This window comes from Barbus barbus (genome assembly GCF_936440315.1).
Source record: "Barbus barbus genome assembly, chromosome: 2".
Lineage (NCBI taxonomy): Eukaryota > Metazoa > Chordata > Actinopteri > Cypriniformes > Cyprinidae > Barbus > Barbus barbus.
In genome coordinates this window covers 44,274,140-44,292,214 of record NC_136730.1, presented here as the reverse complement: position 1 = coordinate 44,292,214, position 18,075 = coordinate 44,274,140, and the positions used below count along the sequence as shown (strand labels likewise).

The window sequence follows — 18,075 nt, the reverse complement described above, 5'->3', positions numbered from 1 at the left end:
TACCTCTCTCTCTGTGGAAAGTGTCGGGAAGCTGATAAATTCTTAATCCTCTCTTCACTATACGCACCTATTGTTCTTTCTCATAAAGGCTTTCTGTTCACCAGAGCACATGCAACCCTGTCTGCATTGTTCTGGAAAGTGTCAGATGGCTTGTGTGTAAGTGTGTGTGTGTGTGTGTGTGTGTGTGTGTGTGTACAATAAGCTTAAGAAACACACTGATTATCGGAGGGTCACAAGTTCATGTTACAAGAGGAAACGTTCATTTCTAAACAGTGTTAAATGAGTGTTAGCTGCAGCTTCTGTTCTGATTGGTCTACATTTCCATTCATGGATTTTGCAAATGCTGTAACGACTTCCAGTGCATTTTTTCAGTATGTGTGTTCCTCTGTCATGAAGTGAAAAATAAGTACTTTAGCACACGTTTAAAAAAAGAGCACTTAATACCGAATTAATTAGTACTTAACAATAACATGCTTAAGTGTAATGATTTCAGACACTTAATTGCATGTCATTTATAAGTAAATGAAAATGTATTTTGAAAATGTAGTTTAAATGCAATTAGCTGAAACTTTAGGGTGTTTTTGACCCAATTAAGTAGGACCTAAGTACATTTTAGATGCAATTTCATAATTACTTCTATTGTCTTTGAACTATGATTAAAGTACTGCTGAATGTACTGACAAACATTTATGGTAAACTAAAATACACTTCAATGTAATTTCTAATGAAACCTGTATGTCATCTATATAAATATTTATTTTTAGTTACAAATTCGTAATGATGAAGTTGCAGTTTAGAGCATTTAAAATATATTAACTTTAAATGTAATGTTGAATAACAAAGTATAGCTAACATTATAATCAAGTATTTTACATGTACTCAGGGTCATTATAGTTAAATAAAACTAAAATTACACAATGTTACCTGAAATAAAAGTTAAATGAAATAAATAAAAACAAATTTTATTTCAACTAGTTGTTCAAGGTTCAACTAGTTATTTATTTCAACTAAATAAACTAAAACTAATAAATTAAACTTAAAAACTATATAGACTATACATTTTTTTTATTTAAATGAAAACAGAAAATGTCAAAATAAAATCTAGCTCAAAATATAAACATTTTTTAACAATATATCAATAAAACTAAAATAACACTGCATGTGCTTTAGTGTGTTAGTCAACATTAATTTTAATTTTTAAAAGCACAAAAGATAAAAAAAAATGTTTTTAAATGAATGTTTTTAAATGTACTTTAAAACCCATCAAACAAATCAGCATAAGTGCACTTTGACATAAAATATACTTCAAAATGAAACGTTTAATTTGAAGGTCACTTTTTAAAAGTATGTTCAGAAACAGTCATGAAATTGTATCTTTTTAAATCACTAAATGTTTATCTCATTAATACTACCTGCAAGTACAGTTTTATTTTTAAATATACTTTTAAGATTCGAAGTATACTACAAGTGCATATTCAGTATAACTAAGCACACTTCTTTTTTACCAAAACAGGCCAGCTTATGGCATGTTATGACCAGCAAACCACCACATGCTAGTTTGAGCTCTTTTTTTCAGCAGAAGAGTCTCTTAAGCCGTTCTGCTCCGCTGCTTTCAGAGTGAACTGAAAAAGTGCCAATCTGTCAGACAGAGTTTGCTAAACGCAAACGACAGCACGCTAGTCTGCTGCTCCTTAGAGTGTGAGTCACACACAAACACACACACACACAAACAAACAAAACAAAACCAGGTTTGGTCTACGTGGATATGAGTTTGTGTTGAATGTGGCAGTTAGGATGATTAATGCTCCTTGTAAATCTCACAGGTTGTGTCCTATTAGAATGAAAAGAGCGAACGAGCAGAAATGGAGGTAATCCTTATGATTATGAAAAGCTTGTGTGTTTTTGTGTAGTGTAGACCACAGTCTCATTCAATTATGGTGCTGTATATACTCACAGAACGGCCTCGAAAAGGAAATCGAAATGAGAGCGCCAAAAGGCAAACAGCTTAGCATCTATACACACAATCACACCGCGTGCAAGAATGTGTATGACAGGAGCTTTGTGTGAGACCCGTGTTCATACACACAGCTTTGTGTTGAGGGATTTTAGTGTGTGTGTGTTTGTTTGTTTGTGTGTCATAAAAATTGGGTCTCTAAAACAAACGTGCAGTTGTTTCACTCCTGAATCTCCACATGTACGTAATAAAGATATTATCGGCTTTCATTTCTAATCTTTCCATCTGTTTATTTTATTTTATTTTATTTTTTGTTTAATTTATCTTCTATGCTCAAAATAACAGCTAAAAGACAGTAACTTATTTTGAATGAGATTTTATGGTTATATTTTCTCCTTTCATGTTAAATGTAGTTACATTTTTTGTATACATTTTGTGTGTCTTTCCATTTGTAATTGTTTTGCTTGGTTTTTTTTTAAAATATGTCTATTATTAATTTTTATTTCAGTTTTAGTTAGTTATTTTAGTATTTCAAGTTAAACTAAATGAAACTGAGAAATGTTGCGCTGGAACTAGCTGAAATAAAAGAAGTTATTTTTATATTTTATTTTATTTCAGTTAACATTTATTTCATTTTAAGTAACACACACACACACACACACACCCACATTTGTAATCTAATTAATTACATGATTTGGCGATTAATTAAGATAATACCCACAAAATAATATTTAAAGATATTATTGAGTTAAATGAGAAAGTTTCAAGTATACACTACAAATAGTAGCTTTAGAAAGAAGTATTTTATTTGAATCAACATAAAATTTAATTACACATAAACGTTTAGGCCAAAACAACCTACAGCATAAACAACATAAAATATGGAACATAAATTAATTAATTTGAGAAACATCTTAGTATTTTTTGTTCATGCAATGAAAGTAACCGGTAACCAGCTTAGTACCAACAGTCTTAAAAATACCTTATTTGTTGTTGAGCAAAAGTAAGTAAGTCATTCAAGTTTGAAACGACATGAGGGTGAGTAAATGATTACAGAATTCATTTTTTTGGTGAACTATCCCTTTAATGTTTTATTTTATTTATTTTAATTTATTAAAAAAAAAAATACTGTAAAAAGAAAACTAAAACTTCCAGCAGGTGATGGTCTGTATGAGTCATTCATTCATTCGATTCGTTCAAACGGCTGATTAATTCAGGAATTCAGTAAACAGCTCTCTCTATGAATGAGCCTTTGAATCATTAGCTCACACGATTCCTTCAAAATGAGGATTCATTCAGAAAATAAAAGCCACTATCCTGCTCACAGATGCACAACAGTTCTGCTGTGGCTTTATAGGTAATATTTTCATTAGCAAAACTGCACAACACACAATATTGTGTTTAAAATATAATCACATTTAAACTTGTGATGTTCGGGACAAAATCAGCACTTGTGTGATTCTGCTCTCATTACTGGTGTGACATTGCTTATCACGTGATATAAATATGAGACAAAAACTCATACAGGGGCATTTTTACACCAATATCTTGAATTTTAGGGCATAACTGCACTTATGGAGTTGGTACCCTGCATTATATCTGTCAACAGTCTACTGTATAAAATGTAAGATGATGTATGGCGGGGCAAGTGCGTTAACTGCGTTAAAATATTTAAATCGCTTTATATTTTCATAACTAATAAATTAATGTGTTAAATTGACAGCCCTAATATATATATATATATATATATATATATATATATATATATTTTTTTTTTTTTTATGGTTTTAGTTTACTATAATAACCCGGCTCCAGACTGGTTTAGGTGGTCAGTCTTAAACCTTACACTGGTTTTATCTGGCTGTACCTGCAGGGCATCAGCAAAACTGTGATTAGATATCGAGTTGCAGCTTTTATTATCATGATCACATGTATTAGGGAGGACCGAGTATTAAATATTGAGTGCATGAATAGCTGTTAATCTTACTATCACACCATTATAACATCACACACATCTCACCCATCACCTAATGTCCTCTAGTTCCACAGATGTGTGCGTTCATGATTGTGTGACCGTATGATATGCAGTTTTCAGTCGAGCGTTTCCTTGAGAAAAAATTGTACACTAGACTGCATTGAATAAGATGACTGAATAATAAACGCATGAGATCTGCAGAAGTAAGACACTGTCTGTTTGGAGTTGACTTATTAAATATAGGGTCGTGTGTGTGTGTGTGTGTGTGTGTGTGTGTGTGTGTGTGTGTGAGCACATGGAAACAACAGAACAGGACAAACTCAGTCAAACTGATGCTTGTGTTCAATCGCCTCAGGCTTTACTGAAGAAATACTTAATACACATGTATTACAGACTTACAAACACAAAATACACGCAAGCGCACATATTTACTGAGGATGATGACACAACTAAAAACATATACATACAGTTTTTGTCTGCATAAAAAGCTTGACAGTTACATTTTTGCTCCAAAAAACACAGACGCAAACATATGTGCAAACAGTAACTATTTGAACACAAACATACAGTATTTATACACGTGTATCTATACACCTGTACACACACCCAAGCGTGCACACTTACACTTATGAGTGGCTCTCACAAAAACATATGGGTCATATTTCACCCACAACCTAAAACCTAATAAATAAACATAAATTAAAACATATTTTAAAAGACACATAAAAAAGGACAAAAACACACAAGAAAATTCCTTCCTTCTACTAACCTTAAAAATGACTAAAACTACTGTGAAAGCATAAAAACTGTTACTTAAAATAAAAAGTAAGCTTATTTAAAAATACAAATAAAAAAAGAAAAAACTTATTTAAAACTTTCAAAAAATAAAAATAAATTGTATTTCTTTATTTTCAGATTGTCGTTTAATTTAACTTGAAGTACTAAAATAAACTAAAACTAATAAATAAAAATCAATAGAAGGTACATATTAATTTATATATAATTTATAATTTAATTTATACATATAACATTATTTAAAAATAAAACACTAATAATAATGATAAAACAACAAAATGGTGGCGGTGGTTATCATTGAATTCAATGATAAAATACCAAATATTGAAACACAAAAATACTGTAATATATTTTGTCACATTACAGTGATATATATATATATATATATATATATATTTAATAAGTCACTGCTCCGGGTGTGTGTTCATGGTGTGTGTGTGTTCACTGCTGTGTGTGTGCACGTTGGATGCAGAGCATGAATTCCGAGTTTGGCTTTGACCAAACACACTGGATCATTGCTACACTCAGTTCAAGAATGCCTACAAAGCCCGCTCACTACCGGCTTTTGGCAAATCGGACCATGCTGCCATTTTTCTAACACCGGGATACAAACAAAGGCTCATTCAGGAACCTTCGGTGCAGAGAGTAGTGAAGCGCTGGTCCTCCCACTAGGCTATGCTGCAGGCAGCTCTAGATGACATCGACTGGGACATGTTCCGGGCGAGTTCTTCTGACGTCAGCGAGTTCACGGATGTAGCATTGAGCTTTGTAAACACGCTAACCGAGCAAGCTACAGAAACAATAACGATAAGGACATTCTCCAACCAGAAACCGTGGGTGGACAGATCAATCCGTGCCGCGGTTAACACACGCACTGCCGCTTACAATGAGGCTCTTCTGACCGGGAATATGAGCGAGTACAAAGCATTGTGCTATGCTCTCCGACGCGCAGTAAGAGCCGCTAAACACAGATACAGAGAGAGAATTGAGTCTCATTTCCAGCTCAATGACTCTCGACGCATGTGGCAGGGACTGAGGACCATCTGTGCCTTTGGAAACAAATCCTCCGCGGAGGTGAGAGCAGATCCGTTGCTGGCCGACGAGTTAAACACCTTCTTCGGCCGCTTCGATTGCAACGGCGGCGGCGGCGGAGGTTCGGAGGGCGCTAAAGAAAGTGAACGTCAGGAAAGCAGCCGGACCTGATGGGATAACCGGCCGTATTCTGAGGTCCTGCACCGATCAGCTCGCTGGTTTGTTCACGTCTATCTTTAATGAGTCCCTTGCTACCTCCGTGGTTCCCACTGCATTTAAAAAATCTGTCATTATCCCTGTGCCAAAGAACAATAAACCCTCTTGCCTGAATGACTATCGCCCAGTTGCCCTCACATCTATAGTCATGAAGGTTTTTGAGAGACTTGTAAAGAGCCACATCTGCTCCTCCATACCTGATACTTTGGACCCTCTTTAGTTTGCCTATCGCCCAAACAGATCTACGGACGATGCCATCTCTCACGTCCTCCACTCTTCCCTCACACACTTGGACAGCAACAATGGGAATTATGTAAAGCTGCTATTCATTGTCTATAGCTCAGCTTTCAACACTATAGTCCCCATCAAGCTGGCTTCTAAACTCACAGACCTCGGCTTAAACTCCTCACTCTGTGACTGGATTCAAGACTTCCTCACCGGCAGACCTCAAGTGGTGAAAGTTGGCCAGTTCACCTCAAACTCCATCACTCTGAACATAGGAGCCCCACAGGGCTGTGTCCTGAGTCCCCTGCTCTACTCTCTCTACACGCATGACTGCGTGTCCTCTCACAGCTCCACATCTATTATCAAATTCGCTGATGATACTGTGGTTCTGGGCCTCATCTCCAACAACGATGAGACCACGTACTTGGATGAGGTAGAGAGTCTCACATCATGGTGCCAGGACAACTGTCTCTCTCTGAATGTGAGCAAAACTAAAGAGCTGATCATGGACTTTAGGAAGAGACAGCAGCAGCCCTACACTCCTCTTATGATCAGTGGGACCCCTGTGGAGAGGGTGAGTAGCTTCAAGTACCTCGCTGTAAACATCTCCGAGAACCTGACTTGGACTACACACATCCAAACACAGGTTAAGAAAGCCAGGCAAAGACTGTACCATCTGCGTCAGCTAAGGAAATGCAGGGTCTCACCAGCAATCCTGAAAACTTTCTATTCAGGGACCATAGAAAGTGTATTGACTCCGTGCATCTCAGTGTGGTATGGAAACAGCTCCAATCAGGACTGCAAAGCACTACAGAGAGTTGTGCGCTTAGCTGAGCGCATCTCAGGGTCTGCTCTCCCCTCTCTGCAGGACGTCTACCTCAAACGCTGCAAAAGTAGAGCAGTTAAAATCATCAAGGACTCTAATCACCCTGATAACCAGCTATTTACTTTGCTTCCATCTGGTAAGCGCTTCCGTAGCCTGATGACAAAAACCGAGAGACTTAGGAGGAGCTTCTTCCCCCAGGCCATCAGGCTCCTAAACTCTAACTCTGTGTCATAACATCACATGACTCCATGTATATACCACCATATCAATAAGCTTCAGAATTTTTTCTACCTCATATTGCTGCTATTTACATACCCTGTACAACTTTTTGCACATTCCTCTTATTATTATCTAAGTCAACAACATACTGACCTGCACATTTATATTTATATTTATAAAATATACCTGACCTACATTTCACTGCTGGTTATACTCTGTATAATTGTGTATGTGACAAATAAAATTATTTTTTTATTTTTTATTTTTTTGTCACAATGCCACAATGCATACAGCTTTTACCAGCAAAATCCTCCTCTATTTTCCTGAGGCACGTTCTGATCTATTACACTCAAATATATGTTTCCGTTCCTAATGCTTTAATGTAAAGAACATCCGAGCACAGACAACATAATTCACTGGAAATCTCGAAATGCATGTGTGCTTCATCCGGCTAAACTCCAGAGAGCCTGATATCCGGAAATATGGCGAATATTGATCAGCTCGATGATAGAATCAAACATGACAGCGTGTTTGCAACCCATCCTGCATCTGCGCGGCTAATAAAGTCGCCAGGAACGCACAGCCGTAGGCCTGCTAACGCAATCAGAGCTTAATTTAGCCGCTGCGAATGACAGAGATTTCCAGGGAAAACGACACCGGATACGAGCCGGAAAATGAGATACAGATAGACAGAGGTAGAGGGAGAAACAAGGAAACTGTGTGAGTGTGACAGCTGTCGTTTCTCTTTGCATAAGAAAAAACGCTTCTGAAATCACTTGACAAGTATTACAACCCTGAGTGAGTGAGTGTGTGTGTGTGTGTGTGTGTGTGTGTGTGAGAGAGAGAGAGTGTGTGAGTGTGTGTGTCCACGAGAGAGATGACACACAAACAAGCAGCTATTTCCCACATCCGAAGTAGATTTAAAGTGCTAGAAAAAGTTTTAAAATGCAAATAAAGGTACAAGTGTAATTTAATTGCGCGCTTCTCCACACACACCGTGTCTGTTCGCACACATTCACACAGGAAGCCGCAGAAACGTCCTGCTTTCACAGCTCTTCAGGCTCATTGTAACTGGAGTTACTTCAAATTCAAAGATCCAAATGAGAGTCGGCGAGCAGGATGAAGAAAACAAACAAAACACTCGCACGCAAATGCATTCAAATGTGTTACACGAGCAGAAAACTAACATGAGATTGAGAGTCTAACCCTAAAAACATGCCAAGGAAACATCTGAAATACTCAAATAACTCAAATCAGAACTAATACTAATAAATCTAAATGAATAAAAGCTAGATAGATATATTAATAAAGAAATAAACAAAATTAAAAATAAATGTAAATGACAAAAACACACAACAAAATACCTTCCTACTACTGTACCAAATTATTATAGTTAACTAAAACAAAAAATAACAAATAAATAAACAAACATGTTCATACTTGAAATAACAAACTTATTTTATTTCAGCTAGTTACCATCATTGCTCAACAACTTGAAGTACTAAAATAAGCTAAATAAACTAAAACTAATAAATAAAAATGTCTAAAAACGGCATAGACATATAGCAAGTAAATAAATAAATAAATGTCAAAACCACAAATCAAAATTCCTAAAAACTTGTAGTCAGTAACACGATTATAGTTAACTAAAATTAAAAACATAAAAGTACTAAAACTAAAACTGCTAAATAAAAGTTCACTAAAAATTTGACATAAAAATACTAATAAAAAACACAACATTACTAAAACTTTCAAATTAAATTTAGAACAAAAATTAGAAATATTACCAGAAACTGCACTGTAAAAATACATAATTTTTAAAAGTTTTTAATTAAAGAATATTGCAGTATATTTTACAAAAAATAAATACATTTCAGTCTTTCTCCTTTTAACATTTTACATTGAATTCAATGTGTTACTTGCATTTTCTTGGTAATTATTCATGAAATGTATTAGCAATTTCTGAGCAAGACCTTTCCTACTTTTTTTTATCATTATACAATAATATATCAATGACACTAAAACAACACTGGTTAGTAGCTTTCAAACTGATATTTCGACTGTATTGAAACATCTTTAAATAACGAGCTTCCCCAACACTGCTAAAGACTTTTGTTCAGATGTGCACACGTGCATTGCATTATGGGAAATAACTACAGTATATGCTCCGTCTGGTTTACTGAAAGGACAATTACTTATAGCACTTGCCATGAAACCTATTCCAATCTCACGGCTGGGACGAAACGAAACTAAACGCAGCGATCCAAGCAAATGATGTTTTTCTCTTTCCTGAGGCTCTTCAGCGGCTGAAACTGCTGTCTCTCCACGTCCTCGATGTTCCCCGCGTGCCAGTGCAATCTGTTCTGCAGGTTTCTCCGGTCAGGCGCTCACCACCACTGCTTCTAACTGATCATCTTGTTAAGCCAATGCTATTATAGCCACAAATCCCTGCAGTCAAAATAACTTTAAAATGCACTAATTAAGAGAAGTAGAAGTGGGAGAGCTTCTGTGGAATTAATTAGACACTTCTCACGCTATTAGCAACTGTCCCCGAACAAAGAAATTAAGAACGTCAAAAATATCCTGACTGACACAAAACTATTCTTGATCATTTCTCTTGGTGTGAGATGGAGTTATAGTCTGGAGACCAGCGATAATGAAAGGCAGTGGGGTCCAAAACAGAATCAGACTACACTGACCTTCAATGGACAAAAAACAAAACATATTTTATTTTTATACAGAAGAAATAAAGTTGCATAGGTTTGAAATGACTCCAGTAAATGATGAGTTTGGATGAATTATCCCTATAAGTCACGTGCAAACGTTACAAAATGAGAAAGACAACTTGAAACGGCTTTCACTGAACATAACTGACTTAAACATGTTAAGTCTAAAATTATTGTCTGAAATTAGTTTTCACACCCACGTGAAGTTGGTCATATCAGCAGAAAAGTAGTCTTTGAGACAGAAAGTAATTATGTTGATGAAATATTATGAATAGCATTGTTATGATCAACAAAAATGGGCAAATTACACGGCATGACAACATACTGAACACGTGATAATTTGGAAAAATTAATTTCCATACTATTTATGAAAAATATACTAATATAATGTAAAAAAAACTATACGATATATTACTCAATCACCATTCAACCATATAGTTGACCATTGATTGTTGCCTAAATGCCTGCCTATATATTTTATTTATTTATTTTAAATATTTTATATATTTATGTAATATATGTTATGTTATTTAATCATAAAAAATATAATTTTCTGTGTGAAAATATAGAAATCAACATTTCAAGCCATTTCTAACAATATAAATGTTCATCATTGTTGAAAAGTTTAGGTTTGATGAGATGCTTTAATGTTTTTGTAATCTTCAGGCAAACAATGCTACATTTATTTGATTAAAAACAGTAAAATTGTGAAATATTATGATGATTTAAAATAAGTGTTTTCTATGTGAAGTTATAGTAAAATGTCATTTATTTCTGTGACGCAGCGCTGAATTTTCAGCATCATTACTCCAGTCTTCAGTGTCACACGATCCTTTAGAAATATATATTTTTTGTGGAAACTGTGACATATTTTATTTTTCTAGGTTCTTTAATCAATAGAAAGTTCAAAAGAACAGCATTTATTTAAAATAGAAATCTTCTGTGTCATTATAAACATCTGTACTGTCACTTTTGCTTAATTTAATGCATCCTTGCAGAATAAAAATAAATAAATTCAGCTCATTTATTTGTCTGTGATGAACAAAGAGGACAGAAAGTCACGAAACCTGCACAGCTATGTACTGTACAGTTAATCACACAACTAAAAAAAATCACCTGACCACAGAGTTCAGCGGCTGACCAATCACAATCAAGAGAGCCGTGCAATAAATATGAACACATTTTAGGTGTTTCTGGTTTTGAGGGACATCAGAATGCAGAGAAACACACACTGCTTCAGAAGCACTGCTGAGTTTCCTCAGGGTTGCATCATGGCAAAGATGATGAAGTTCAGGTTATTTATTCAGTGTGTGTGTGAGAGAGAGCGAGCGCAAACACACTGATATACACACACGCACACATAATAAGCATGGGCATTTTGAGCCGTTTGATGTCTACTCAAGATCCCGACAGTCCACCTGGCCTAGTTTCTAATTGTTGTTCTGTGTAAACATGTGTCAGATGGATGTTTTTGCCTGTTACGCATGTGTGTGTGTGAGACTTCAAACCTTCCTCAGCACCGACACTGATCTACCATGAAAATATTGACACAAAACTAAAAAAAAAGCCTGTTTGGTCTCTGGATTTGGGTTGTGTGAAATGTTCTGAAGCTCAGAAATCCTCCGTACTTCATCCTCCAAGCAGAAATAATAAGCTCTGAATGTGTGTAGAGATATTTGAGGAGTTTCAAACACATTATATTTAATACTAGCTTTATTTTATGTTAAATAACACACACTTTCTGTCCCTTTCTGTTGCCTCGTGTGTGTCTGGCTCAGTCAAAGCTCTTTTTAACTGCTTTCCAAATGACTTAATTTAAAAATTAGCACTTTTGTAATGCAAGTATTAAATGTAAAAAAAAAAAAAGCAAACTTAATTACCAAAACTCATACTAATTAAATTATATTTGTATCTTGTTTTTCAGCATGCATATCTACACATAATTAAATAAAGGCACAATTACTTTACATGAGATACATGAGATATTGAGTTTTGCTTTCTGAAAAAATGTCAAAATTAAGCAATATGCTTATATGCTTATACATTTTTAAGCATAACTTATAACTCATTTTGAGGAAATGAAATTGATAAAACTACTGTATGCAGCTTTTCTTATATGGATTTATTAAAAAAATTACTTACACATTCAAAACCAAACATAATTATCCACTGTGTGTGTGTGTGTGTGTGTGTGTGTGTGTGGACTCAAAACATTGCAAAAAAAAAATAAAAAAAAATAAAGGCTTTTCTTAGTCTGTATTTTTGTCTTGTTTTTAGTCCAAATATATAAGCATTGGAAAAAAAGAAAAATAAAGTTATAGTCAGTTCAAAGAGAAAAGTTTTCTTTTTTCTTTTTAAGCATAAACGGCTAATTTGGATACTTTTTTAAACTGAATGAAATGTATTTATATTTATAATGTAGAAATATTTTTACATATACATACACACACATATATACACACACACACACACACATATATATACACACACACACACACACACACAATTTTAAGAATATGATATTTAATTCTTATAATTTTATAATAATTGTGATTTATAATAATTTATAAATACATTATGATATATTTTCTAGACACATTCAAGCATATTCATCTACAAAAACAAATATTATTCTCCATCATTGTGTGTTTGTGTAACCTGAACTTGACTATTTTACAAAGAGAGGATTTCATATGATTTTTTTTTTATGATGTGATGTACAAATACATGATTTTTAAGGAAACATAAGCATGAAGATCCAACCCTAAACATAACTATCAGTGAGGCGTAAGAAGATCATACGAAAAAGTTAAAATGAGATTATGAATTCATAAAAATTAGTCACCAGTTTGCCAAAATGTAAAATAGTTATGAATCTCCATTAGACGCTGTTGGCGTGTGTGTGTTGAATCTGGGTACGGGACACAAACAGGATTTGCGATCGCCTCTAAGTGGGTCAGTAGGTGAGAGATTGTGGGATTATCCTGTGATATTAAGAGAACATCTTTATTTGCTTGTAAACTCAAACATGACTTTAATCTGTGGTTTAACATGATGACACAAATCATGTAGAGATGCGTCTCCTGATGAAGAAAAAAAACAAAATCTGCTTTCAGTTCAACGCAACAATTACAAAATACGTAATATTATGTAATATATACAAACTGAATCTTTCTGTTCAGGTTCCCCAATATTTTTTTCTTGTAATACATGTACACTACCCTAGTAAAAAGTTATATTTTTAAAATGCATTTATTTCATACTAAGTACACTGTAAAAAATAAAATAAAAAAGTTAAGCAAACTTAATGCAAGGCAACCAGCTTCAGCAGATTTTTAAGTTCTCTAAATAAATTTTTTTAGGAGATTTTTGAGTTCTCAACTTTTTGTTGTATAAACTTAAAACAACAAGTTGACAAAACTCTGACAAAAAATCTGCTGAAGCTGGTTGCCTTAAACGTTTAAGTTCTCTCAACTTTTGATTTTTTAACAGCATTGAAAAGAAAATTTGAGAGAACTCAAAAATCTCCTAAAAAATAAGTTTGCTGAACTTTACAGTGTATAGTTCAAATCCATTAACACATTCACTGACATATCGCTTGAGACTTACTGACATAAAAATTATAATTATACTTTATTTGGATACTACTTGTGCACAATGCAGATTAAGCCTAAAATGTGTTTTTATGTCACTATTGATGAGGATTGTATGATCTTTAAAGTTACTATTTAAATATGTAAATGTATTTGTAGTATACTTAACATGAAATAAATGTATTTCAAATACAGTGTAGTCTATTTATTTTTCACTAGGGTACAGATCAAGAGTTTTAGAAAAATTGAGATTTTTTAAAGTTTTTGAAAGAAGTCTCATATGCATTTATTTGATAAAAATACAGTAAAAACAGTAATATTGTGAAATATTTTTGCTATTTCAAATATCTGTTTTCTATGTGAATATGTGTTAAAAATGTAATTTATTTCTGTGCTCAAAGCTGTATTTTCAGCATCATTACTCCAGTCTTCAGTGTCACATGATCTTCAGAAATCATAATAATATACTGATTTACTGCTCAAGAAACATCTCATTTTTTATTTTTTGATATTAGAGATAGAATATTATCAATATAGATACAATTTCACGTGATATTTATCATTTGCATTCATGCAAACTGCTTTTGTAAGGACATTTTTTTACTTCTAAAGAGAGACTTTCAGTCTTGCAGCACAAATTTGTCCTTCAGATTTCACAAAAAAATCTACATTATAAACAATAAAGCATTGTAGACATCAATATCGCAGAAAAGCTTCAGCAGAAGGACGAAAACACTCCCACAGGTAATTTAATTACAGAAGTAAGTTTCAGTATCTACAGCCTTTAAAACATGAGCGCTGCTTCCCTTTTTCCTTTACAGCAGTTCAGAGCTGGAGACGGTAAAATCGGTGGATGTGTGTGTGCTTTTAAGTCTGTTTTTCCGGCTGTTGCATGTCGAATGGAAAACAGAACAATGCAGCTCATTAGCTTTTTTAATTAGACGAGCCTTATTACATGGATACCCACAAACAAATGGTAAATAAATAATTATTGACCTCATGCTCTGTCTAATTTTCTCTCCAAATCGCTCTTTCCTACTTCTGCTGCTCTGCTTTATTTCTCCCCGATCTACAATTACGTTCCTTGCTGTCCAGCATCTGCGGCCAAATATCCTCTGAAATGATGGCAGCACCTCTAATCGCCCATTAGGGCCATTTTCTGTTCAAGGAAGAGCTAAGCTGGTTTCGCCGAATCAACTTCAGGGTTTATATTGTTCCAAAAATGTAGTAAGATACCTACATAGACCACATTTCAAGGTACACTACTGGGGTTCGTTAAAATAAGTAGACAACATAACCAAGCTGACATTTTAAACAGCTTATTTTAGACTAATTTTAAGGCACCATTACATGAGACATTCAGTCTAGTTGCAAAAGTGTACTGTTTTCCCCAATAGGTGTCATTATTTGCTTATTAGAGGATCATGCTGTTAGCTTAACAACATTTGGTTTGCATCAGATATTGCCTTTGCATCTCGTATATTGCGTGTCTCTTCATTTAGCGTTTGCTAAAAGACTTTTATATTTTCTGCTTTTGGATATAAAATACTTGTAAAAAGCCATTGGAAACCACAGATTGTATTTTTTTTTTTTCAATGAAGCAATGAAAGCGTAAGACTCACCCAGAGTTGCAGGCTCCAGCACACTGGCCAATAGCAGCACTTGTAAAACCCCCATGGCCCCACCCCTCATTCTGGATTGGCTGGTTTGAGTGTGGCTCCTCCCCTTCCAGCGGATTGGTTGAGTGAGAATGAAGGGAGTTCACTCAAGATTTGGAGCTCAGTGGTTCTTTCTTTGCGGCAATTATAAAGCCACCTATGAACACAGAAAGAGAGGAAAAAGTAAGTGATCAATCCAGGTTATTAAACTTATTTTATTATTAAGTGACAAGGCCATCAACAGACCTTAAAAAAAAAAAAAAACACTTTATAGGCCAAAAAGGCCAAGAGGCCAATGCAAATAATCTCAAATCAGTGTTTTTATTAATATAAAGAGTTTGTATTAATATTTTTAATTAGCTGACATTAATTTGTTTTCATATTAATTTTATTTAAAGCTTTAGTAATTTGTTGTTTTTTGTAATTTTTTATTAGTTTTTAGTATTTTTAATTTCTATTTAACTTTCATTTATTTTATTTCTTTAATAGTTTTAATGCTTCAAACTTGAAAGAAAATCAGAAATGTTGCCCAGCTAAGTCAAATTAGTTCTATTTAATTTTTTTCATCTAATATTTACCTTTTTCAGCTTTATTTCTGTTACCCAAAGCTTTGTAACAGACCTGGAATACTTTTAGTTGTAATTAACAACAACAATACAGTCTTAAAAGGGCCAAAAATCAGCTGATTTATTATTTCATCACTATCATTTATTTATTACAATGAGCAAATCAAGGCTTAAACATCTCCATTTAAAGCACTGCAGAGTAGCTGCTCAGTATAAAGCACAGTAAGGTATCAAGGTACAACCCGTTAAAGCAGTAAAGTGCTGTAAAGAATATGTCAATAATCGAGTGTAATTTGTCATAATTACTACGCTTGATACCATCACTGTAGCATAAAACCAGCACAGTATGTCCAATGTGTCAGTCTGAAACACACAGTATTTGACACTGTTTCCCAGAAGACGAGTGAGCGATCGCTCCAGACGGCTGATGACAGTGACGGACCGTCCCGGGTCAAAGGTCACCTGACAAGGGCATTTTCACTCATCAAAAAAATCAGGTCAACGCATTCTCCTGCAGGCAGCGAAAGACTACATAACTCCACATGCGTGCTTGGGAACTGAGAGGAGTGTCCCATGATGCTTTGCACCATTGCTTTAGTGTTAATTAGGAAATAACACTAAATGATGATCATAACGGGCATAAAGAGACCAATAGAGCAGATGCAGAACACACATCAATACTTTTACAGATCTGCAGCCATGCAGAAGTGCATTGTGAGACCTTTCAGATAAACCCTGGTTACAGACAAGCCTTTCAACACCTCTCTCGCCCACTCTCTCTCTCTCTCTCCGTTTTTCCTGTGCAATCCTGTTGTTTCGTGGCTCTCGGGATCCGGCTGATAAAGGATCTGGAATGCCGGACTCGCTGCAGTGGATATGAATGGGTGCTGATGTTTACAGATTCCTCAGAAGCACGTCAGACTGAACGAAAGCAACACTGGAGCAGAGCTGGATTCATCTTTCTACTGCATTACAGACAGCCGTGACAGATATGAAGACTGAAGACTCCATATTCAATATTTGAAGAGTTTTTTATTGCTAACAAAAACAAAAACTATTACTTAAAGAAAAAAAAAAAAATTATATACTGTATATTATATATATATATATATATATATATATATATATATATATATATATATATATATATATATATATATATATATATATATATATAATTTTTTTTTTTTTTTTTAAGTAATAGTTTTAGTTGAAGTAGTAAAATTTGCTAAAACCAAAATAGAAATAAAGTCTGATAGATATATATTTTTAAGTATTTAAAATGACAAAAGCACAAAAATGACTAAAATTACGATTAAAATTAAAACTGTAAATGTACAAATAAAAGCAAATAAATGCTATAATAATGTATAAATGGTCATGTTTTGGTCACTTGTTTTTATACTTCTCTTTAGCGTTAATTGAAATTAAATGTATACACTCATTATTTTGTAAATCAATCCAACTTTTAAAAAATGATTGAAATTGTAATAAAAATAATATTGTTGACAAGGCAACATTTATATTTCTTTGTGGGGTTTTCTATTTAATTATATTTCTATTTTCTATTATATTAAACAAACATAAAAATAAAATAGTATATTAATAGACTAAAACAAACTAAAATTTTAATGAAAACTAACATTTGAAAATAAAAGCTAATGCAAAGCATTAATACAATATTATATTGGTATATAAACAATACTAAAATAACACCACAAGTCAAAATAAAGTATTAATATTAAATACTATCATCATTTATAAAAATATTAAAATAACACTGGTTCATCACAAAAATTGTCCCTTTACTCAACTCAACTCAATCAATAATACGATCACCTTTTTGGTCACTTTATACTTCTGTTGTCGGGGAAATCATAGTATGATTCAAAATGTAGTCTTCCGTTCCAATTTGTCAACTGTTTCTTTAGAATGTGTGCTTTCACTTTAATAGATAATGATGAATAAACTGTCTGGCTGTTGGGTGTGTGTGTGTGTGTGTGTGTGTGTGTGTGTGATGTGTGCAGACTCTGTGTAATCGGGCAATCGGAGCAGAGGAGAGCGGCATGCTGGGAGACGCAGATGAGTAAGCGAGGCCTGAATCCCCAGTGTCAGCGCAATCGTTGGGCTTTTTTGAACCATGATTCCCTGTCGTCAGCGAGTGCATTGGGCTTTTCACTTAGCGACTGTCATGCACTTCCAGAGAGAAACAGCTCTGACTGAAGCCACATACAGCACCTGAAAACACGCTTTAAACACGCATGCACGCAAACAAGTGTCAGCGCATCAC

The 18,075-nt window shown here is 34.2% G+C and overlaps 1 protein-coding gene across 1 annotated transcript in view; it reads right to left on the bottom strand.

Moving 5' to 3' along the window:
- Positions 1-15,238, bottom strand: part of LOC306881696 (adhesion G protein-coupled receptor L3-like) — a gene marked incomplete at its 5' end in the record, with an annotated part of 194,108 nt that extends 178,870 nt beyond the window's left edge. Inside the window, one exon of the mRNA XM_079435914.1 lies at positions 15,184-15,238. Within this exon, the coding sequence (XP_079292040.1) occupies positions 15,184-15,238 (55 nt within the window). The remainder of the gene's footprint in view (positions 1-15,183) is intronic.
- Positions 15,239-18,075: the final 2,837 nt, after the last annotated feature.